At 35.2% G+C, this 26,257-nt stretch overlaps 2 protein-coding genes across 5 annotated transcripts; one reads left to right on the top strand and one right to left on the bottom strand.

The window, feature by feature from the left end:
* Window positions 1-12,006: 12,006 nt before the first annotated feature.
* Window positions 12,007-14,295, top strand: LOC127076726 (uncharacterized). Its single transcript, XM_051018485.1, has 2 exons — window positions 12,007-12,347; window positions 13,860-14,295. The coding sequence occupies exons 1-2, from the start codon at window positions 12,193-12,195 to the stop codon at window positions 13,951-13,953; spliced, it is 249 nt and encodes an 82-aa protein (XP_050874442.1). The 5' UTR covers window positions 12,007-12,192; the 3' UTR covers window positions 13,954-14,295.
* A 1,033-nt stretch (window positions 14,296-15,328) lies between these two features.
* Window positions 15,329-20,017, bottom strand: LOC127076724 (uncharacterized). Of its 4 annotated transcripts, none has more exons than XM_051018483.1 (8): window positions 19,734-20,017; window positions 19,583-19,621; window positions 19,345-19,482; window positions 18,753-18,892; window positions 18,515-18,606; window positions 16,963-17,078; window positions 16,092-16,425; window positions 15,329-16,013 (listed from the first exon to the last, which is right to left on the bottom strand). In XM_051018483.1, the coding sequence occupies exons 1-8, from the start codon at window positions 19,884-19,886 to the stop codon at window positions 15,688-15,690; spliced, it is 1,338 nt and encodes a 445-aa protein (XP_050874440.1). In that variant the 5' UTR covers window positions 19,887-20,017; the 3' UTR covers window positions 15,329-15,687. The 4 variants fall into 4 exon arrangements, with proteins under 4 accessions (XP_050874440.1, XP_050874439.1, XP_050874441.1 ...); XM_051018482.1 differs by having other exon boundaries at window positions 15,329-15,779; window positions 15,819-16,425; window positions 19,734-20,016; XM_051018484.1 differs by having other exon boundaries at window positions 15,329-15,935; window positions 19,734-20,016.
* Between the last annotated feature and the right edge of the window lie 6,240 nt (window positions 20,018-26,257).

Below are 26,257 nucleotides of genomic sequence, written 5' to 3'. Positions count from 1 at the left end.
TTAAAATTGGAAAATGCTTGTTACACCCTTAGGTCTTACGTCCCACACCTTTGGAAAAGTCTTGCCTTTATGCCTACACTACCATCTCCACAACACGCTGCTGAAAGAACGCTGAAACGTCCTCGTTGTGGTCATCTCTAGTCTCAAGTACCTCCTGATTAGTTGTCCTAGGTGGTCTTCAAGGAGCGTTTGATGTTATGATAATGTGTGACACCTTATAGAACCGTGTCATATAGCAGTATGTTGTGCAAGAACTAGTACCATGTGATACTCCTTTGGTATCATATGACACTCGAAATTGTTAAGTATCACATCAGGATTTCTGTGGCGGACGGTGAGAGGAGCAAACTCATAGGAGGTATCCGAATAATATGCAAATATCCAAATTGTCGCATCACTCACTCGAGTAGATAAGAATACATATGAGACGACCCACATGCCAGTCGTCTGGAATTTAACGAAATAACGTCAATGGACGCGTCTTGCGGTGACTACCGTATGGGTAGAAGCAAATGTCATTTGTTTTTAGATGATCAAGATGCACTCTGAATGATTCGATCACATTATTCCCGTTGTACAAGGAAATGCGACAGCACGCGACCATCTCTAATGTATGTAGGAAAAGCTTAATATTTGGTGATGCGAGGGAAGTAGGAGATGATCCAACCCTGAAAATGATTCTGATACAATATTAATAACAAGTGTAAGAAATGAAATATGAAGGTATTAGTAACAGTAAATTACCGTAAGCAGCATGCAACTTCTTGTCATCTGCTTTGTCCATCAAAGACAATCCTCGTCCAACTTCGAGTACAGGTAGACCAAACAGGCGCCTCCCAATTGTAATCGTGAACCACAATCAAGTCGATGAAGTATCGAAGGTAGATCATATCGATATAGGTTTCATTTTTGTCCACAAACATGGGCAAATCAACCAAGAACAAGAGGTAACGCCTCAAGCACAAGTTTGATGGTGTTCAACCTATATATCACCACCTTCGGAATCCATAACCCACAGTAGATGGTCTTTATAAAGTTTTTAAAAACAATTAAATCTTACATAAACACCTCTTGTGTCAGCTGCCTCCTTTGAGGCCTCAGCCGGGTCAGCCCCCAAATGGGTGACCATTATCTCGACTGATCCTTCTATGACCCTAATAATTTTTTCCTTATAAGATACATGAGACGTGAGATTGAAGGTGAGAAAAAACACAAGAAATGAGGTTGAATTATGTTGACTTTTTCTTTGTTTTAAAATTCTTTGGTCAGTTTCTAAACATAAATTATCGAATCTGATTCAATCAGAGGTAGGCAGTGAATATGAAATGCAAGAAAGAAGAACACAAAGAGTTATCATAGTTTCTCACACAACTTGAGAGTAATTCAGTTTCCTTGTACTTACAAGATATTTTTACTATAATCATACAAGACTACAATTTGCTCAAGCACACAAGCAAGAGATTTTCAATGCTCAAACACCAAGAAAGAGACTTATATGCTCAACCACACAAGCAAGAGACTAAAAATGTTCAAACACCAAAATAAGAGACTTATATGCTCAAGCACACAAGTAGGAGACTTCAAATGCTCAAACACTTGATAAGAGACTTCTAACAATCTACCTAACAGATACATGATTGTTTGAAAAAATACACTCGATATACAATCAGAGGTGTATAAAGAATACAATACAAATAGACTCTTCTAAAACTTAGGGATTTCTAATATATACAAGGATAAGAAATCCTAAGTTTAACTTGTGCTTTTATGTTGATAGAGTAACTTATCTTTGAGTGTAAATTTGTATATTTTTCTTCAAGTCTTCAGCACCTTAAATAGAGAAGTAAAAGAAAGAGTCGTTGAAGATTCAACACAAAAGAGTCCTTTGAGGAGCTTCAAAAGAGATGTTGAGATGTTTCACCAAATATTACCTGGCGCGAACAAATTCGAATAGGACTCCCTCATCTGGCTCTCCAGCTCCCAAGTTAGACTTCCTCCAGCAGGTCCTCCCTAGACCACCTTCACTAAGATAATCTTCTTCCCCATGAGTTGTTTCACTTTTTGATCCTCAATCCTGATAGACAATGCTTCTACAGTCAGATTCTCTCACTTGGACATCGTCCATCTGGATAATAGGCGACGGATTGGGAATATACTTGTGAAGCTAAGACACATGTAAGACGTCATGCAAATTCGAAAGAGACAGGCGCAAGGCCACCCTATAAGAAACATCTCAAATCCTCCGGGAAATATGATAGAGACCAATAAAATGAGGAATGATCTTATTGGACTTCAAAGTTATCCCAACACCGGTCATAGTTCTCAGAAACACATGATCGCCCTCATGAAATTCCAGATTCTTCCTCCTCTTATCGTATAACTTTTCTGCCTACTTTGAGATGCCTTCATCTTCTCTTGGATAATCTTCAATTTCTTTGTAGTTTGTTGAACAACCTCTGGTCTAAGAACAACTTTCTCTCTCCATATTCTTACCAACAAAGAGGAGTCATACACCTCCTTTCATACAATGCTTCGAACGATGTCATTCCAATACTCGAATGATAATTGTTATTATAAGTAAACTAAATCAATTTTAGAAAACTATCATAATCACCTTCTTGCTCTAAGACACAAGCCCTCAAGAGATCTTCCAAAGACTAAATAGTCCTCTCAGTATGACCATCAATATGTGGATGATAAGCAGAACTCATCTCCAGCTTAGTACCCAAAGCTCCCTGTAAGCTCTCTCAAAATATAGAGGTGAACCTTGGATCTCTATCTGACATAATACTGGATGGTATACCATGAAGCTTCACAATCACACCAATATAAATCTCATCTAGCTTCTGCAATGGAAAACTGGTCTTAATTAGAATGAAGTGTTCCAATTTAGTCAGCCTATCCACGATCACCCAAATCAAATTAAACCCCTTAGAGTATTCGGTAATCCAAACAAAATCCATTGATATACTATACCACTTCCATTTGGGAATATCCAACAACTGCATTAATTTATACAGCTTCTGATGCTCAATCTTTGACTTCTGACAAGTCAAACATGAATAAACATGAATAACAAACTAAGTAACATATCTTTTCGTTAGCTGATGACAGGTGATAGACCAAAGCCACATCCAACTTTTGACTCTCTCTAATCTCATCAAGGAAGACACTAGTCATCTTTAACATACCCAACTTTACATTATCTGCAGTTACCCCACACATCAAACTCAAATCTCTAAATTCTTTAATCAAGTCCAACTCTCTAACCATCAATGTCGCCATGTGCAAGGACTTTTGGCTCAAAGCATCTGCTACAATGTTGGTTTACCATTATGGTAGTTCAAGCCAAAATCGTAATACTTCAAAAATTCCAACCATCTTCTCTACCTCATATTCAGCTCATTCTGATCAAATAAATACTTCAAACTCTTGTGGTCGCTGAATACTTGAAATTTATAACCATACAAGTAATGTCTCCACAACTTCAACATAAAAACTATAGTTGTCAACTCTAGATCATGAGTAGGGTAGTTCCTCTCATGAACTTTCAGTTGTCGTGAAGCATAAGCTACAACATGTCCATTTTGCATAAGTATACCACCTAACCCCGTCTTGGATGCATCATGATATACTACAAAAGGTTCCTTCAGATATGGAAATACCAACATTAGCATCGTTGTTAACTTTTTCTTCAATTCTCGGAAATTATCCTCACACAACATGTCCCACACAAAGGCTTAACCCTTTTGAGTCAACTGATTCAAAGGCAAGGCCAACTTAATAAAACCTTAGATAAATCTTCTATAGTAACCAGCCAACCTTAAGATACTTCTGATCTCTGTAATTGACTTTGGAGCCTCTCGTCGTAGCATTGCATCTACCTTAGAAGGGTCCACTGCTATACCGCCATCGAAAATAACATGACACCTCTCGTAACCAGAACTCACATTTTGATAACTTGACAAACAACTTCTTGTCTTTCAACACTTGTAGTTCAGTACGAAGATGTCCAACATGGTCTTCATATCATTTAGGATATACCATAATATCATCAATAAATACTACCACAACTAATCCAAATAAAGATGGAAGATCCTATTCATTTACTCATAATGACCGTATCGTGCCCTGAATGCAGTCTTCGGGATATCTTCATTCTTCACTCGAATCTGATGATAGCCCGACCTCAAGTCGATCTTACTAAAAACATAGGCACCCACTAATTGATCCATAAGGTTGTCGATCCTGGGAAGAGTATACTTATTCTTGAAGGTAACCTCATTCAGCTGACGATAGTTAACACATAATCTCATATTGTCGTATTTATTTTCATTAACAACAATGGAGTTCCCTAAAGTGATACGCTTGGTCTAAAAAATTTCTTCTCAAACAGATCTTTTAACAGAATCTTCAGCCCAACTAACTCTGAAGCAAACATTTGGTATTGTGCCATCAATACATGTCTATTATCAGGTACTAAATCTATGATGATCTCTTCTGACTCCGGCGGTAAGTCGCAAATGTTCTAAGGAAACACGTCAGGAATTCACACACCACATGCATATCACAAGCCACAACATCGCATCCCACTCTCGAGGAAGCAAACATCACGATCACCTGATCGTCCTCCCTTGACGATATCTCGACTTGACCGACAGAATGAAACTCAAATATGTATACTCTTCTGGTTCACAAAATAACATAGCTTCAATAACATATGAACTCTCGCAATCAGCAGACTGTTAAACCAATCATCCACGCCATAAGAATCTTAGAGAACCATAAGCTTCTCCCCCATTTGTTTTGATCCTGCTCCTGCTAGCAAGCATATAGAAAAATAGACGAGTACCGACAGTGTTTCACACACATGTCACATACTAGGAAACAAATAAGGTCACAAACCTAACCGGATGGACCGACCTGCTCTGATACCACTATGTAACACTCTAATGCCGACTCGATATTTAATAAAATGGTTCAAATAAAAATCACATATTAGAGTGTCATGCATGCTTCACCAAAGCTAAAAAGTCTTAAATACCAAATAGCCATGTAAAATAAGCAGCGAAATCAAACGAGTCAAACATAAAGTCTCAACATCAAACTTCAACATAAAAACAAAACATAACACAAATGAAGGAAGACATCCCATCCCCAGTGCTACATATCATAGCGACTCCTATAAGACCCAATGCCCAAATCTAAAGGGGAAATCAACTTCATCCCCTAACTCATCAGCTACTCATGTACCTGATTGCTTGTACTCCTGGGAAGCACAAACGCCACAACAACAAACTAGGGTGAGAATATATCTAACAAATGTTAACAGTGAAATTTAGCAAGGTTGGATAGTAATAACGAATATAACAACATTTTCAATCACAATCAAACAAATCATAATGAAAATGTAATGAAAGCCACCATCTTCATCTCAAATGTATGTGGTACCAAATTCATTGGGATCAGATATATGTTATTGATATTACCATGTCTCTGGTTCCTCTCTGAACTGTGTCTCTCTCTCTCTAGACGTGAGACCATCATAGTCCCTCTCTGAACCAGGTAATCACTGGACCAAAGTCCTACCTATTTGTGAAATACATGAATGTGTGATTCTAAACAACACAACACACAACATCATCATCATCATCATCTCGAAAATCATAACAAAAACACAAGTCTCAACATTTTCAAAAATCGTAACAAAAACACAAGTCTCAATATTCTCAAAAAGGTTCCACTCTTGAACCTATTATTTGCCAATTACATACCTCAATGTATCCCTCTATGGGTTACTATACTTCAAACGCCAATGCAACCATCGTTGTAATTCTTCTGTGGATTACTATACTCATAAATACATTTTTAAAACAATTTAATTATTTCATCTAAAATGGTAAAATTATGTTTTTACCAAATATTCTCAAGTCATCAAAAACTCAAAAAGTTTCGAAGACTGATCATTTCTCAAAAAATCTCATTTTCTAAAAAACTCTCAAAAACTCATATTTTCTCAAAAACGCATATTTTTTCAAAAACTTTTTATTATTATTGTGTCGGACCCTCAACAGTGTAGTGACTAGCAATTTCCTCAATTTACTCAAAAGTAATCATAAGATCACCAAAAAGACTCTAATATCACAAGATGTTCCAAAATGCCACTGAATGACTCCCAAACTCCAAAAACTCGAGGAAATGCTCAAAAATTTGGATAACTTTAAAATGCCCGAAGAAGTCAGAAAACACAAATTCTCTCAAAAAGTCAAAATCGAACATTGTCGGCCGCCAACGTGACATCGTCGCGGCCCACTCGCAATCGCTGAAACCCGCATCGTCGCGAAATCGCAAGCACGAGATCTTGTAGTCACCGTCGTGTGACTCATTTGTTGCTAATGCCTCAAGGTCGGTCTGCCGCATGGCTCCGATCGCTTGTCGCCTTCTTTCATATGCAGCTCTTCCACACACCACCATCTGTGCGGTCGAATCCCCCCCCCCCCGACCGATTTTTCGAAGTTTCTTTCAAAAAATGATTTTTCATAAAATAGCTTAAAAATTAAGTTTCACTTGATTTTGAGAAATTTTCTATAAAAGCAGCTGACTTAAAAAATTGGGGAAAACAGGTCAGAGTCCTCATTACCACATATTGGGGAATCAAACGAACCAACGGAATCGTTCGATTTCCCGGGGAAAAATCCCAACTCAACGTAAACCAAAACAACAAAGAAGCAGATCATCACAATACATAGTTATTACATTAAACAATAACTTATAGAGGCCTGGGGGAATTTATTTCAAATCCCTTATTTGGGTCTTAGAGCAAACACGTAAAAACACACAAATCCACATGATTCACAATAATCAAGAAAACATCATAGATCATTCATTAGATAAAGGGAAAATAAGGGAAACTCATAAAAATCCTCAAACATGAAATCATCCAAGAGTAGACAATTCCCCCTACCTCAGATTTGCAGAAAGGTTGGTTCTTCTAGAAGTTCTTTGAATCTCTACTCCCAAACCTTCACTTTCTCCCAAAATTCTCTTTGCCTCCTTTCACGCAATATCACATTGGATTTCTACCTACTTCTTCCCCACTCTTTAGTATTTAGTTGGCCTTACTTTTTGATATTATACTCTTTGCTAAATTAAATCCAATTCTCTCTCCTTCTACCTCCAAATCTACATTATTCACAAAACTAATTCATTCTCTTATTTAATCAGTTAAATAATTATTTAAATTAAATAAATATTTAAAAAATAAATATTCAACTAAATAATTATTTAATCAAAATTCTCCATTTCCTATTATTTTATTTTATTACTAAATAATTAAGTAATAAGTCAAATAATATTACTTCATCCGTTCTCAATCTCAGACACCCGGTAATTTTGCAAATTACCAAAATACCCATATGCTCTAAAAACAATCAAATTCAATATAATCCATAATAACACGAATAAACAATTAAAATATGCTAAATATAAGTTGGGGCATTACAAGTCGCATCGGGGGGAGAGACTTGACACACAATTTACTAATGTTCAATTATTATTGGTCAAGCACGATGATTGATAGCATCGATTACATCAAAAAAATATGATAAATTTCAGCAACACTTGAATCTAATCACACCCCCGATTGAGGATTTGCATTATGTAAGCTTGTAATAGTTGTTCTATTAATGATGCATGGACACTCTAGGTCCTTTTCATTTAACACCAGTACAACTAAATTTTTTACCGATAGTCGTGAACTATTACACTTAATGGATTGGGGCGGAAGCAAAGTTTAAGATCATAAAAGAGAGAGCGAGACATTTTTATTGGAAGCAGATAATTTGCAGGTTTGGAATACCCAAGTACATTCTCTCGGATAACAAGACATAATTCGCCAACTCCATTAAGGTAAAGTTTTTTCATTAGCTAGGAATTAAAAAAAATTATCTCAATTGTATATCCTTAAGCTAATGGAAAACAGATTCCTCCAATAAAATTATCCTTTGTGGAATTAAGAATAAGCTCGGGGAAGCAAATAACTTATAGTTTAAACGATTATGCGAGGTATTTTCATTTTTAATCATTAGTAACTTGTTTCCTCTTTATCTTTATATATTGTCCACGTGTTTTTCAGTTATCATTAAAAATATTTCCATTGAGAACCACATGTCTTAAGGTCTTATCACACGACACCTCACTCATCTACTAAAGAAACGACTTTCAAGATGTTGTGCGACATTGATATCATGCTACTGGTAGAGATTGACATACATACCTATTGATGTAAACATTTTGTTAAGGAATGTATAACTTCTTAAGGACTCTTTTATCTATTAAAAATGCTAACATATTTTTTTGCCCCAGTTCGCCCTTATGATTACTTATAATTTGTCAAAAAACTTAGAGTTATTGAATTTTTGTATATAAAAGAAAATCAAGGCATGTCTTAAATGCTCAACGGCGCACGCGCGATAGCCGATATACAAGAATATGTAGCAAAGTAGAGAGTTGTGAGGAGGTACAAATTCTAAGTAATCCCAAAAAAAGGTAATTGGATACTTATACAATTTATGGCACCTGCCAGAATTGGAAAGTTATTCCCTAACTAGGAGGGACCTTATAAAATATGAGAAAGGTTATCACATGATGCTGACAAGTTAGAAAATTCAATACTGACCTTATCCCTAGATCCTAGAACTCAGGAAATATGAGGCACTATAAGAATTAGTCTTTTTTTTCAAGTTAATAAGGTGAGGAAGTATGTCGCCATAATTTGTGTACTTATGACATAATATATTGATAAAAAGAGTAGGGTAAGACTATTTTCCCATGCATGGGCATAAGTTTTTAAAGAGACGTCATATTTACTAAATTTATACTCTTATCATCTCGTTGCAGTCTTAGGTGTTGCACCTTTCAAATATCATTGAACCCTTCAGGGTATTGTTACATCCTCCGAAGAATAATACACAAATAAATGTCAAAACGAACGTTACACTTACATAAATATTCTCCTAGCACCTTATTGTCCTCCTTATACTATATTAACTCCCTTACATTTAGGACGCAAAATTTCCCTAAAAGTTTGATGTCATCTTTCTCTGCCTCGTTGAGCCTGTCATAGTCAAAACTATTTATCGAAATAGGCTCATTCGCCTAATATAGAGGAAATTGATAGTCACTAGCATCTTCGAACATGATTATCGATCACTATATGCTACCTCGTACTCATATGAACATGTCTTTCAAATTCTTATAGTTAGACAAGTATAGGGTGAATAACCCCTTTTTAGCATGGGCACTTAGTGAAATCTAACTACTCTTATTGACATCCTTTGTACCATAAAATGAAAAGAAAAATCCCAATGTGGGTGTGACCCTAAGGGCTCCATATAAGATTTAAAATCCCCTAATAAAAGCCCAACTATTGGGATGTAGTTGGAAGGAGACGACATTGACAGGCTTCAAGACTTCGACCTCGAACACATTAAAGCGAATTCTTACTCGCATATCAATGATAACTCTTGTATACATATATTAGTATTATTTACATGCTCCTCACGAAATCCTCAAACAAGCTTTCTCACCCTTAACTCATGGCTCTCACAAAACAATATCTTTGTCTCCAGTGGTGAATATGTTTAGACCCTTACGCAACGAAGTCACCCTAGCCTCGATATTAATAATTAAGTTAATATTTTTGAATTTTCCTGTAAATAAATTTGCACATGTATTTGAGGTTTACATAAACGATTTTATTATGTATTGGGTTATAAGAGGGTAAAACAATGCCATTATCATTACTCTCGTCGCAATTACAACTACTAGACATACACTTGTAACTCCCAAACATCAATAGCTCAACAAGCTTCCAATCAACCTTCCCATCGTGTCGCCTCAAACTTACTAAGTCACAACTCCATTTCCTACATCTTTCCCCACATGTTTCACGTTTGATCAAATTGTCATTTGCATCGCACTCTCTAATGAACATGACTTCCTAGACGTTAAAAGGAAAAATATATAAAAGAAGCATAATGAAATACTTTTAATGAAACTTCACTTGGGGAAATGGTTCACGAACTAGTGGACAAACGAACAATTTCTAAAGAATGTATGGAGAGATTTGAAAAAGCGATGAAAAATCAAAGACAAATGATTGTGCATGTATAAGATGAAACTAGGCTTTGTAGATTGAGTAGTCTCAATATGAGTATATCTATCATTGTTGTGACAGAGCATCAAGGGCCTTAGTCGGGGGGATGCAAACAAATGCACGGTTCAGATTAATTAGTCATTCCCATGTCAATTTTAATCATTCAAAATATTATTTACACACTTAATTCATAACATTAACTGACAATCTAAACAATATCACTTTCAATACCTTTGAAAGGCCATGATCAAGCTCAACCTTACTCAACACCGCCATCGAACATGTTCCTTTACTTAATCACTTCACCCTTACAAACCTCGTGCTTAAGAGACTGTGAACCATCATATATTTACTTAATTATTTCACTCTTGCATGCCTCATGTTTGAGGGATGTAAATAATCATCTCTTTACTTAATTACTTCTCCTTTACATGTCACATGCTTGAGAGTATATGAACTGTCATGTATCTACTTAATCACTTTGCCCTTATGTGCCTCGTGATTTAGGAACTATGAAGCGTAATGTCATAAATCAAGCCCAACAAATATATACCATATCATCATAAATCAAGCTCGTCGAAGGCCAACGTTCTTTGCCTATTAACCATCCAACTCCTAAGCAACACAGGAAATAATCAAATAAGGATAGGTGAGGTCACGTGGCAGGCACAAAGTCAAGCTCACCCTGTATTCTACTATGTTGTATCTTGTATAGATAACGTATCAAACCACATTTTAAGTAAGTATCATAGAATTTTTCTAGTCAATAACTGAAATATCTTAAACTTCGTGGTTTAAATGCACCTCATATATTAAAGGGATGACTCACTCCACGATTGAGTCAAGGATAGGGACGTGTGGCCAAATTTGTAAGCATTATAACTAATATCCCTAGGAGACGACTAGGTCTATAAATACCTAGTCAAACATTTAAGTCAAATTCATTTAGTGTTTATCCATCAGAACTTTTAAAAATCTCTTGTATTTTATATTGTAGACAAAACAATATTTATTGTATCGAGAGCGAGTAAGGTAAAAACGATGTTTGTTTTTCATCGATAATTATACAAATTTAATGCATTCTAATTTCTTAAAACTATATAAATTGTCACTTATGTAAATTAAAAAGTAAAATAAAATGTATGTAAACCTTTTTTTTTGGTACAATATAAACCTAAATTATTATTTGTAAAGTTTTAAATGATTTCCAAAGTTTGATATTTGTTTAAAGTTTACATGTATATTATGGTGTACATATAATATTCAAGATGAAAAATAAAGTAAAATAATTCTTCTCCTTAAATTCAAATATTTTACAGTTTACAATAGAATAAAATGAGAATAAAGATTTAAAAGTGGATACTTAAAAATATTAAACCATTTTTACCTAAAAGGCGAGGAAACAACGCAATATAAAATAGAAAATAAAAGATATATCATCAATCAAATAGATTATTTCAATAATTTTAAAATATTTTTGTGATTGATGTATTTGAATTTTAGTGTAAAATTATTTTAACTTATAATTAAATAAATATGCATGTGATAATAATTAAAATTTAATTCATATATCTTATATATAAAAGGTGAACATTATGATACCTTTAAATATAGTTGAGTATTGATATCCTCCATTAATCAAATGGTATAATTTTATGCTACATTATTTTTCTATTGTAATTTATTTTAAAATAAATGAAAATTTTATATTACAAAATTCTCGATACCCAATTTATATAAAAAGAAAATCTAATATATGACTCCATCATATTGGTTGGATTTTTAAAAATATATAGTTAACTTTTAAAATAAGTACATCGACATTATATTAGCAATTAAATTATAATAACTATATAGACAGTTACATCTCAGAATTCAGAAATTAAAATGACCCATCACACACGCGTGCAGTGAAAGTAACGGTTCTGCCGTCGGTCATCTTCCGACGAAAACTGACCGTCCATCCGCCACCAGATCTGATCATGCCGCCGCAAATTGAACGGTTTCTGGTGTTGTAGGAGTAATTTGAATCCTAAATGGCTTATTATTCGTTTGACGAGAGAAATTTATGGGGATGGTTATTGCTATCAATTGGATCAATTTTGTTTGTTGCTTACTTCTTTCTTGCTCTCTTTTCCAAGCTTCTTCCTCCTTCTCACATTCCACTCATCTCTTCCTTCCAAAATGACTGGTCAGTTTTCTTTTCTTTCTTTCCAAATTCCATTATACAAATTCAACATGCTATATTGTTGCATTTTATTAGGTAATTGTTTATGGTAAACAATGTCTTGTCAAATTCATATGCATCTTTTAAATTGCGGTTGTTGTGTTGTTGTGATTGCATTCAAAATCACAATGAAATTGCGGTCTGATGAGGTTGCGGAGGCTAACGCATCAGCAATATTACGGCCACAATTGTGGTTGATGTAGCTGAACACAACTAGTGTGAGTAAATACTTTGATTGTTATGTTAGTGTTGTTCAAATGAGAAAATGTTGAGATTTATTGTTCTAGAAACATTATTGTCAAATAGTGTGCCTATATCAGAGTTATAGCATAGCAAAGTTGTGTAATTTGAACAAACTATTCTACTTTTTTGATATGCTATTAAGTACAAAGTGTCATCAAATGGATTCACTATAGCGCCACAGTGTAACATTTTGAACAAACCGCCATTTTTTTTCTTCATGATATGCGATTGACAGAATTTTGTTCAAATGAAAAAGGTGGAAATACTTTCTTTTTGTTGATTGTTATACTAGGCCTATCAGCAGCTATTAGACCATCCATTTGTGGAAGTCAATCAATCAAGTTGTTTCTTTTGTTGTTGTGCTTAGAACCTTGGCTGGATAAGTTAGAGTTAGCTTCTTGCTTCTCCAAAAGGAATTTTGATGTCTTGAAGAATAGGCTCGAATATGTCATTGCAAAAGAAACTCCTCCTATTTAGTCACCAACACTCGGATCTAGGTAAATCATCCTTTGGAGTCCTCACATAGTCCACCTTTCAGTGTTAGGAGTACAATTTGCCAACTGCTGGTGCAATGTTGTCAAATAGTGGCTATATCAGTGTTATAGCGAGCAGAATTTGAACTGATTCTTGTTGTTCTGTGGTACTCAGATATAAGGTTACATATATATCCTAGTCCTAGATGAGGCCGAGATCGCAGCAGCAAGTTGTACATCCGAGTTCTGGTTCCAAAAATCTGAGCTCATCTTGATGTTGTGGCCATCTCGCTATTCCTAGGCCCAACCTTGAAATGGCCAAGGCTTGATAATCGGGTAAAACTCGGAAGCCGGCCTGCGCTGAGTCTAACATCTGGCAGGCATCGCAGCTCTTTAGTACATTGCTTTCAAATGACGGCCACTACGTAGTGGCGCTGTAGCAGTGGTACGCTGCTTAGTACAGTGTTGTCAACTGACGGCTATAGCAGCGCTGTAGCCTGTAGCATAGCAGAATTTGAAGAAACCTTTATTTTCTGCAATCCGCGATTGACATCATTTTTTCCGCATGGCTTGCTACCAGCACTCTACCCTTTATGGACTCTGGGGAAGTGAAGATTAAACTTTATGCAAGTGATGAATAATATGGCAATTATTATCATTTCAGGAACTATACTTAATATTGTTATTCTTATTTCTTTTGTTGCTACCTCTCCCATAAAAAGAGGGAACCCTCCTAATTTTTCTGACATTTATTTCACAGGTACTACTGCTTCTTAGTGCCGTTGACTCTCCCTATAATTATGGTTGCTGTGTACTTTCATTGGCTCAGCATGAAGATGTTCAAACATGCTTAACTTATCTTCATTCTCATTTTGAAAGAACTTACATGTATTATGTGAAAGAGCAAACGCAGTGGCTATTGCGGCTTTTTGTGTTAACCCTGCAGGATCAACATTCTTCAAATCAACGTAAGGATCTGACTGTGTCAATCCAACGATCACATCCTACTTTAATGTATGTTTGTTTTGCCTTGGAATTTTTCATGTGAGCTATACCTTCAGTTCTCACCATGTACTATTTCTAATGAAAGTAGTTAGTAGTTATGTATATGAACTTAGTCCTTTTAGAATAAATATATGTTTGGGTGATTTGATTAAACGCATATTCAATAAGTTCTCCTAGGAGTTTATTTTTAAGTCAAACAAGTCTTGCTTATAAAATTAAGCAAATTTGATCGAAGTTAATCTTTGGTTATGTCTAAATGTTTAACGCAATATTACTATAGGAACTTTATGTTTCAAAATTACAAAAACATCTCTGAATGATTAAATTGATTAAAGAAAGGCGATTCAATAACCTAATTAACTAGCTAAAAATACATTTGAGAATTAAACATATAAAGGAAAGACACACTGGTGATGGTTGCAGGTTTCGAATTAGTAGTTATACTGATGACACCACAAAAAGTTGTTGGAAATCCAGGGAATTTTATGATGAGAAAATGACATATTTGACAAATTGGTAAAATATGACTTAAGGAAAATATTTTTTTAAAAAAATATTAATTTTGAGTGAAACTTGATGTTTTTTTATTTTTATTGGTATATCCTGAGGAGAATAAATTGACGTTTTATAATAAATTCAATTTGTAAAAATGATAATAAGTGATTAAATTTGCTTTAAAACGATATATTATATTAATCATTTGCTTAAAAACATATTAAGAGATATTATAATAATCGTAATGCATTTTAATATAAACCAGGTATCACAATCCTAGAGTTCAATAAAATCAAATGGACCACAGATCTTTGATGCATTTTAAGATTAGAATTTGAGACCTGATAAACATGTGTCATCTCATTCCTTTAGTTAACAATATATTTATCAATATTACCATTTTAAATTTAAACTTAGAATAACATTTAACTCAAACATTAAATTAGATTTCATTATTTATATTAAGAGTTAAAAGTAATCTACAATTCAGTTAGCTGCAAATCATTAGGTTACGTACATTGCTATATTCAATTGCAGCAATGTTTAGGCAACATTCAACATTACAAGATTCATATAGTTTTACTTTGTTTTTCTAGCAATTTATTTACATGCTCTTCATCACCATATACTTAATGACTTAATATACACTGCAAATTATAAATAAGAAGAAGAAGAAGAATCAAGTTTAGCATGAAATGTAAAATTAAAAGTCAAGTAGCAACTTGGAAGTGTGATAATTTCCCAACTTCAAATTGAAATCTTCAACATTTATAGTGGAAATGCCATCTTGAGGAAATGCAGAATGTATAACTTGATTGTTGATTAAAAAATAAATTACATGGAATATTCCAAATGAAAACAAAAATTATAAAATTCAAAAAGAATATGAATTTTTCCTTATTTTGCTTCTTTCTGTTCCTTCAACCAAAAGGATACCCTACCTCTACTCTCTACCTGTGATATTTTCCGAAAGGATACCCTACCTCTACTCTCTACCTGTGATATTTTCCTACACCTTTGGTACATTTCTTTGCACTCTGAACCTTCATATGATATGTTCTATAGCAATGAAAGATAGCATATAGCTTCTATTGCTTACCGCAAGGAGTATCTCTTCTAACCCATTGTTGGACTGGTTTTCTTGGATGTCTTACAGTCGAACTAGACTGATGATGATCACCTCTCGGTCTTGCAGTCGAACTAGACTGATGATGATCACCTCTCGGTCTTGCAGTTGAACTAGAGTGATGATGATCATCTCTTGGTCTTGCAGTTGAACTAGAGTGATGATGATCATCTCTTGGTCTTGCAGTCGAACTAAAGTGATGATGATCATCTCTTGGTCTTGCAGTTGAACTAGAGTGGTGATGATCATCTCTTGGTCTTGCAGTTGAACTAGAGTGATGATGATCATCTCTTGGTCTTGCAGTCGAACTAGAGTGATGATTATCATCTCTTGGTCTTGCAGTTGAACTAGAATGATGATGATCACCTCTTGGTCTATGCCTCCTTGCACCAAAATTCCTGTTCCCACTAGAACTAGGTCCATTTGAGGTCCCACTAACGTGTTTTCCAGACCCAACTGCAGGTGGATCACTTTCATGTTGTTGTTCAGTCTCATTAGGTTCCTTGGTTGACGTGGAGTCGGGCACTGCAACCGGTTGTTGAAGATACATACCAGGCAATATTACTATATCTTTTTTCGGTTCAATCAAACCATTGTTCTCCTTCTGTAAACTTAAGATGGCTTCAAACCTTTGTTTTCTGATGATCTCGTCCTCAGATTGAAGGATGTTTTCCTCATTATCGACTTCACTATTCAAACTCTGAATTTCAACAGAAAATTCGGATCAAATTCAATAGTAAGACACTAATTTCTAAAACACCACTGTTTGCCTTAATATCAAGTTTGAAGTAGTGAAAAGGTTCTAGCTTATTCAATTTGGTTTCTTTTGAACAGTGCATTGAACACTAAAAGGAAATGGAGATTGTAAATGAAACGACGGTTGCCTGAAAATATAACAGGTTTCCTTCTCTTAAGTCTCCCTACTCAGAAATCAGAATTGAGGAATATCGACAGAATAAAGTTGACACAATCATATGTTAATACACAGTTTCCAAATCATCTTTCTGAATTATCGAGAATCATCGGGATCTCTTCAATTACGAAAAGAAAAAAAACACATCTACAGTACACAGCAACAGAGCAACTCTATCAGACTTCAAGCATGATCCTTGAGGCAAATTCAATTCAACCGGGTTAAAATATGCCTGACATCTGACTATGCTCTTTAGGCCATAGTAACCAGAGAATAGACACCAATAATGATATTTTTATTTACATTTCATGGTAAATAACTTACCTCTCTGGAAGAATGTGAGCCAACTAGGTCAAGCACATGGTCCAAATCTTTGGCATGAAAAGGTTTGCGACAGACAGGGCAGTTTCCAGCACCCTCTTCCAATTTTTCATGATTATCTAATAATAATAATAACACACGGTAATTCCTCATGAAAAAAATATCAAAAAATGATTGACCAAAAAACTGCCAACATAATTGCTAACCTAAAACCATTCATAGCAAAATATGAAGGAGCAACACATCAAGCCATATTTTATATTATGAGTTCTAGTATGTGGGAAAATGGATTAATCTCATATGCAACATTACTATGTGTGGTCCGGGAATGAGTATTTAGTTCGTACTTCATACTACTGATAGCACTCCGGTCATTACTTATCTCACATTATTATCATCATAAGACTTTTTAATGTGAACCCGGATGATAGTTCACAAAAAAAATAGATTTGGTACACAATATGGTTAATGAAGTGTTGTTGAGAAAACCCGGTAACTATGAGCAACATTATGAAACAGTCAGATGGAGCAATTAGACATTATGAAACAGTCGGATGGAGTAATTAAATTGGGGAGGTACTTAAGTAAGCAAATAGACTCACACATGGCCTTCATTGACCTAGTATCCTAGGATGCCATGAAAAGTCTCGAGGAAGACCAAAGAAAAAGGAAGAGTTTGTGGAATTCTTATATTCAAGTTATAGGACAAAATAGTGACAAGTGAACATATGTGGGTGACAAAATTTCCTGTAACTATAAGAGTACACCAAGGATTGACATTGGGTCCTTATATTTTTTTACCTTGGTATTGATGCAATTACTATACATATCCAAGAGTTATTGTCCCACTGAATGATTGTCGAAAATAATACAGCCTTGGTGGAAAAGTTGAGAGACAGAATAAATAATGTTTACACGCTTAGAAAAGCTTTGTGAGGACATGGTTCCAATTAAGTAGAAGTAAAACGGAGCATTTGGAATGTAATTTCAGCAAGCTGAGAGGATCATGCTGCAACAAGTTGTATGGTTTCAGATCCAATATTTTGGAATCACTATAAAAAGTGACAAGTGATTGTCTCGGATGTAAGTAATTGAACTCAACTTGCATGGGTGAAATGAAGATATCTTCAAGAGTTGTCTATAATTGGAAGGTGCCTCTTAGGCTCAAGTACACTTCAAATAAACAATCATAAGAATAGCAGTGTTATTTGGTTTAATCTATCAATGACAATTCTCTTCCAAAGGTATAATTTCTACAGATATTGAGAAATAACCACAAGTTGTTGCAATGTGTTCCTATTTGTTCACCAAGATCTTGAACGAAAAATATTTTATACTGGTCTTACATTTCAACTAAATCATAAAACTCAAACTAAATTTGAAAATTTTGGAATTTATTTAGGAGCCAACCATGTCTTAAGAGGATTTACAGTAAGGAATATTAGATTATTAGTCCTTCAAGCTTCTATACTTTGTAAAAGTGAATGATTTCACACTGAAGAAAACTATATTTATACATGTCTATCGTCAAATGCAACTTTACAATTACACATACCCCTGTTACGGCGAGCCGTTGCATTATCTGATTTGGAAGACCCTGTTTGTTTAGAACTCTCAAGCCAATTCCACCATCTAATGATACATTCACTGCCAATTATAAACAGAAATTGGAAGGGAAAATTAGATATTGAAAATGTAATGTTAAACCAAGAAAAAATTAACGACACAAAGGTCGTAAAAAAATCTAACATAATGAAAATAGAATAGAAGGATAAAATCAATAGGCACCCTACCTGTGAAAACAGTGAAAGCAAGACATTAACTTCATAAAAGGCAAGGTTTCACTTTGGTGTTCTTCTGTCACCAATGGGAATAAGCACAATGGACAATCACCATCAGGATGATTCATATCTGAGAGTTTCTCTACAGCTTCCTTCAAATACATTCCAATAACCAATTATCAATCATTATTGCACAAAAAACATTATTTGACGAGCTATATTCATTTTTCAGGTTCCACGACTTCAATCCCTATCCAAAGTTTTAGTCAAAACTATACAGCAAAAGATTACGTATCACAACAGAAACATAAAAGCAGGAAGATGCACAAAGTGACCATAAATAAATGAGTCTGCAGTCTCACAAGATTAAGCAGTTTTCAATGGTTGATATTCTTCATTTAAGTTTTTTATAAATTCCTAAAGTAACCATAAATTTACCTAATAAACTCAGATACGTCAATCCAAACAGACTCTAATCCTGAGTATAGATTATAAGATTATTTACAAACAGGAACATAGAGATATGAAGTAAAATTATGAATAATACTATTCTATAAAAAAAATGCACCTCCATCATAAATAAAACAATAAGTTGATTGACTACCTCACAAAGAGCTACGAGCATTAATCCAGGGGAAAGCTCGTTGGCTTTAGTTTGAATATGATTCAATAAATGCTTTTGTCTATGTTGATCCAAACCCTTGCAATCCACAATAGCAACAGAAGGAGGTTCTTTTGGATACTAAAAAAAACACATAAGCTTTGGTTGCTTCTACTGATTTATAAACAGAAAATTGAATTCAACAATCATAGTATAATAACCTTAATCTACTGAAACATACCTGTGGAGTTGCATGTACCTCAAGAACAATTTCTACAAACTGCAAAGAAATTTATTTTTAAAAATGGGGATTAATTAATGAATAATTGAATTGGAATTATGAAAAGTTAAAAAAAAAAATGAAATTAGGGGTTTGAAGAAAAATTGGGAACCTGGTGAGAGGAAACATCAGCGGTTCTGGGTTTGAGGGATAAATGGAAGTGAGGAGGGATGGAATTGAGAATGGTACAATCGTTTTCATAAACGGATTTCATGGCTTCAACTTCTTCAGATATCACTTGTTCATCTTCTTCTTCGCCGTCCATTGTTAGCAGAGACGGTGGAAAATTGGGTTGCGACGACGAAGTGAATCGGAATTAGCTTTGCGTTTAAATTTATCTAATCTCCATTTATTTATCTAATTGGGTTCGGATTTTGAAAAAAAATTAAAACAATTTATGGTAAATAAATTTTGTAGTGTTCCAAAACTTTTTAGGATAACAAACTGAATTCTTTACTCAAATAATCATTTTTTTTTTTTTAAAAATCTTAAAATAATTCTCTTTTTATATATTTTTCAAAATATTCCATTTTAAAGAGGAGACATTAGTTGAATTTGCGTCTTTTCTTAAACTTATAGAGGAGACATCAATTGAATTGGCTAGTGCACCTAATATTGTCAATTCCATTGGCGCATGTGTGTTAAGTTTTAAAGGAGATGTCAATTTGTGTTGACACTTGTGTGTGTTTCGTAATTTTTTTTTTAAAATATTGTACATTTTAGATAAAGTCGAAATCGGACAAATTCATATTTATATTAATACGCGTTTACACAAAAAGACTAATGTCGATGACCAGAATCATCTAACCGACCTTCGGTCCTCATAGCTACCCGAACTCGTGGCCCTAATCCATGTTGATGATTCACCCCAGGTGTTTGAGTATCTGAGGGCCAGGAACATCACCATCAACTGCAGGAGATTACCTGAAATAGTCAGACAAATCAGCGTAGTCTTGTGTATGCATCGAAGGGGTACCACCATAGCTGAGTTCATGCCCCATGTCAGAGTAGTTGGGTTGTGTTTGAGTTGTTGGAGGGCGACCAAGACGATTGAAGGGAGACAATGGTGTGAATGACGCGTCGAGGAAATGTTGAAATGATTGTTGTGGTGTTTGGTAGACATATGGTTGTTGAAGGTTTTGGTTTTGAGATGTTTGGGCTTCTTGGCTATAGTATGAGGAGAGACGCTTGGTGTTAAATAATCGCTGAGTGTTTTGGCTAAGGCGGCTATGATAGGGTGATGTGTTGGATACATAGCGATGTTGGGTGCCTTGATGATGATCTACTTTAGATGGTGGTACGGGGTATGCTCTTGGTATTATGGTTGGGTGTTTGGCATGTTAGGGTTATAGGTTTGTGTGTTTGTCGATCGAAAATTTTGATGGATAGGAGGTTGTGAGTAGCCGATCTGACAATGTTGTTAGGGGTTAGATGTTGAGCCTTCTAGTGTGTAAGTTGCCCGGTGTGGGTCATATAGGTACATATCTTCGGTGATGAACTCAAATCCAACCGATATGTACTAAGTCATATAATTACGAGTTGGTTTTTTTTCAGTTGGCATCATAGAGTCAGTTAACACATGGTCTTGGTGGTGCTTCCATTTGCGACACTCAGATCTAGCGAAGTTTTGCCATGGGTTAAAGTTCCATTGGTCATTAACTTTGCGTAGATGTCATTCTCTGAGGTTTGCCGGGGGATCTGCGATGTGTTGAAGCATACCGAACTGTAATTTAACACGATCACTATTGTGCATCTCCATGGTGGTGAATCTTATGATCGGTGTGCATGTAGTCCAAACGGTTGCGTCTTGTTCGTTGATTTCATGGGCATGCTCCAAATTTAGATATGGACGCCAAATGAACTGAAATGTGAACATATATTAGATTATAAATTTGGTAGAAGAAATTAACAATTTTTTACGAAATAATTAGGTTAATGGCAATACATCCATCGGTCGAAGGTGATCCAAAAGATTGTGATACTAGGTAATACAGTGTCTAGGACATTTGTTATAACTCATATCACGTGCCGATCATTTGCACCATAAAGGTAAAAATATTATTTAGAGATAATATTCGGTAAAATAAGTAAATATAGTCCATTTTTAAGAACTTACTTTTGTGCATACGGGAATGTGAATGGGTTGTTGTTGACGGGCGCTAGGGATGGTAGTCTAGATCAACCCCATGCTTGGAGCAAAATAACAGATCCAGAAAATGTAGTTGTGTGCATTTTTACATAAAAAGCTATAAAGATAAGCCAAACAAGCGGACCCCCAACTGTAACTTCCTATTCTATCTACATGTCTTAGTAAAGATAAAACATAACATGCATACTAGAACCACTACCTTCGGGAAATAAAAATAAACCAATTAAAAGCATAATGTAACACCTAGTTTTTATTATTCGAGCATCTTCAGTAGAATTCTCATCTAACTGTAAGTTGTTATAATATGCCTTAAGGCGTGAAAGGAGTATACATTGACCTCTCGAGTTATCATCTAACAAATCAGCATCCAAGAGGTCCATGCAAATTGAATTCGCATAGTTGGTTTTACCATTTACCGCCTCACCTTCGATAGGCAATCTCAATAACATGTAGACGTCTTTTAACGTCACGATAGATTTACCGGTTGGAAACGAAGATGTGTGTGTCTCTGGACTCCATCTTTCACATAATTCAAGAATAAATTTAGTATCCATCGACCAAGATATTATTTTGCTTACATGTCAAAAACTGGAGAGTTCGACATAAGGTTGAATCATCGCGTCCATGTGTACAAGTTCGTGGACACGAGTTTGAAACCTAGAAACATCCTACTTTATAAAAAATAAACAACAAAATAGGTAACGTTATAAAAAAGTATTCTAGAAAAATAATACAAGAATTAAACGCTTACATAAGTTGTTATGTTTGCAACTGTGCCTTTGTGCGATTCACCTATAGTAAGGAGAGACATCTTGTTGTAGTAAATATATGAAACAGTGGTTGTTGCAAATGAAAGAGTCGTTGTTGCAGAGGAAAAAGTGATTGTTGGTGATGAAAAAGGTGAATCTTGCATGACTATTTATAATGAGAGGCGTGCAAAGACATGCAAAAGTTTGAATGCATGGGTAAATGAGCTTGCATGTAGGCGCCAATTGGTTTGCCTTACACATGCAAAATTCACATGCTAGCGCAATATGGACTGACATATCATAGGCTTGCATGCATGCATGATCTTCACATAGGCTTCAGACTGCATGGCTATATGCATGCTGAGTTTCAGGTCTACAAGGCGCCACATGGACTGGCGCCCATGTACAAATATTACATGCAAGCGCCAACAGGATTGGTGTTAGGGTTTGCATGTATGACACGTCACTTGGCTATTTAAGTGTCTTACCATTTCATCCTACAATCAACACAAATTCATCTGCACCAAAAAAATTATTTTTCATTTGCACAAAAAATATTACAATGTCAGTTGCACCCAAATATAATATAAATGTTCGCTGCAGCGGTGAGACATATGAGTGTGATGTATACGAGTTTTGTTTTTGAAACACTGATACTATCCGACTTACGATCAAGAGAAATTCAGATTTCTTGCTTTTGAAAAAACGAATTGAATCCTACATAGGATCTGGTCTTGTGTCACAAATCATGTATCAAAATCCAATTTATTTCGAGAACAACCTACATGAATTTTTCCCGCTAAAGGTACGAGACAATGAAGATGTTGAATATATGTTTGTTAGTCATGAACATTCTGGTTGCAACTCTATTAAGTTATATATTACTCTTCAACCAAGTATACCATCTCAGCAATCTCAAATAACTAATCAATTTGAATATGATGAATTTGATTCAGAAAACTCAAACGAAGCCAACCTAGAAGTAGAAGCAGAAGTCAACGTCGTTAGTGAAGAAGAAGAAGAGACCGAGACACGGGTCGATCATATGTTGAACAACAACATTGAAGATGACAATCATTCAGTGCCATTACCTCTAAGTCATGTATATAATCCGCCTCAACATATGACAAACATGGATCTGCATGACGATGAAACATCCAACAGTGTTTTTATAACCCGTATCCACGATCAGAGGGTGAGTTAAAAGTGGGAGACATGTTCCGCACTAAAGAAGAATGTGTGCGAGTTATCAAAAACATTCCACATGAATAACTCTGTTGATTTCACCGTGCAACGCACTGATTCAAGAAGGTATGTTATCGAATATCGTAACATCCTTTGTAAGTTTCAGTTGGTTGTGTCTCACAAGAAGCGAAGCGACTCTTGGGAGATAGCCTCTATAGACCCACCTCACAGTTGCATTGCCACTAATGTTGTACAAGATCACCGTAAATTAAGGGTTGCATTGATATGTCAAGACATTTTACCGCTTGTTAACAAAGACACATCGGTGAAGGTGAGTATAATTATATCTCATATCGTCATAAAATATAATTATACTCCATCTTACAAGAAAACGTGGATTGCAAGGACAAAGGTTGTTGAATAGGTATTCGACAACTGGGAGGATTCATACAAAGTATTCTCACGGTTTTTATGGGTACTTAAAACATACGCACCAGGAACTGTTGCAATTATGGAGACTTTATCAACATTTACGTCAGATGGAACTTATGTTATTGGAAATAGAATATTTTGCCGCCTTTTTTTGGGCGTTTTAACCATGCATCAAAGGTTTTTCATTCTGCAAACTTATTATTCAAATTGATGGAACATGGTTATACGATAAATACAAGGGTACTTTGCTTATGGTTGTTGTACAAGACGGAAACAATAATGTCTTTCCCATTGCCTTTGCTCTGGTTGAAGTTGAAACCACTGGTGGTTGGGGTTTCTTCCTTCGACATCTCAGAACACATGTCGCACCACAAACCAATCTCCGTTTGATTTCAGATAGACATGCTGCCATTGAGAGTGCTTATAATAACCATGATAACGGATGACATGATCCTCTTTCTATCCATGTCTATTGCATTAGACATATCGCACAAAACGTCATGTGTGCAATCAAAGACAAGAACCTTTGCAAAAAAGTGATGTATGCAGGGTATGCTCTAACTAAGCCGTCATTTCAACATTACAGTGACGAAATTAGATTGTCTAATGTAGATACAGGAAGGTGGGTGGATAACATACCAGTAGAGCAGTGGACAAAAGCATTTGATAGAGGTTGTCGATGAGGCCACATGACAACAAACTTTGTGGAATGCATGAATGGCGTATTCAAAAGCATTATAAATCTACTAATAACCGCATAGGTCAGAACAATCTATTTTAGGATGACATCTACCTTCGCAACCAGAGGTGAAAGATGGAGTGCCGTGTTAATGTCAGGTCAAATATTCAGTGAATATTGTATAAAAGTGATGAAAGAGGAAAATATATAAGCTAGCACACATGCGGTTATAGTATTTGACCGTCATAGGCAAAATTTCAGTGTACATGAAACAATGGACCACAATGAGGGGATGTCAAATTTATCATATGTTGTCAAACTAAATAGAAGTTGGTACGACTGTGGAAAATTCCAAACCTTCCGTATTCCTTGCTCCAATGTCTTTGCGGCATGCACACATACTCGCCGGGATGCTTACAATCATCTATCTGATGTTTACAAGGTCATTACCGACAAAAGCTTCTCAGTGCTATCAATGGAGGAATACTGACATCCATATGAAGTTGACATAGTTTGGCACAACGATGAGATGCTAAGAAAGAAAAAAGACGGTCAAACAATGCACGTATTAGAACAGAAATGGAGACGACTGATAAAATCATAAGATTATGTAGCATATGTTGTCAACCCGGACACAATAAGAACAAATGTCTCAATCTAGGAGCAACATCTGTATCATAATTTAGTACCTCCTTTCAATTTTTGTAACCTTGGATTTTTGTATATTATTAACTTTTTGTTACAACAAGATTAACAACAAACATCATTACAACATAAACATACTTAAAACAGAAGAAGTCTAAATAAACAACACAAAAATCAAATATTGAATACAGATGAAAATATTTAACCATAATATTTAAAAATAACATTTCTAACTGATTACAACAATCAGACTGATGTCATCTCGTCCAAACATCATTTCCCTAACATCATTTCCCTAACATCCTTATCAGTTTTTACCGCACCTAACCAAATATAAGTCTCTCAATACTTCTAATTTTTTCCCTTCTGGTATTTTTTCATCTAACCAATGAACCAACTTCCTCTTCATTTGATCGAAACTATAGATGTTCCAGAAGAGCATCAACATCGGAGGCTTATCTCTCGAATAAATCACTTTTCCATAGCGACGACGAACACCAAACATGTTTGCAATATGACGAAATGAGATGTGGAAAAATGAATCACACAACACCTCTATTTATAAAAAAAATTGCACATTACACTGAGGCGTCAGACCAATTGGCGTCTCCTCTTCCAAATTACACATGGACGCCAATTGGATTGATAATACCATGTGTTGTAGCCAATCCAATTGGTGCCCCCACTTAAAAATTAAGGGTTGACACCAATTGGTCTGGGGCCTATGCCTTAGATTTTTTTTTTTAAACTGGGATAGATTGAGATTTTTTTTTTAAATTGGTTTATTATGAATTTCT

The sequence above is a fragment of the Lathyrus oleraceus genome, chromosome 4 (genome assembly GCF_024323335.1).
Source record: "Lathyrus oleraceus cultivar Zhongwan6 chromosome 4, CAAS_Psat_ZW6_1.0, whole genome shotgun sequence".
In the NCBI taxonomy this organism is placed as follows: domain Eukaryota; kingdom Viridiplantae; phylum Streptophyta; class Magnoliopsida; order Fabales; family Fabaceae; genus Lathyrus; species Lathyrus oleraceus.
The sequence above is the reverse complement of the archived record's forward strand: the minus strand, read 5'-3'. Positions and strand labels throughout refer to the sequence as shown.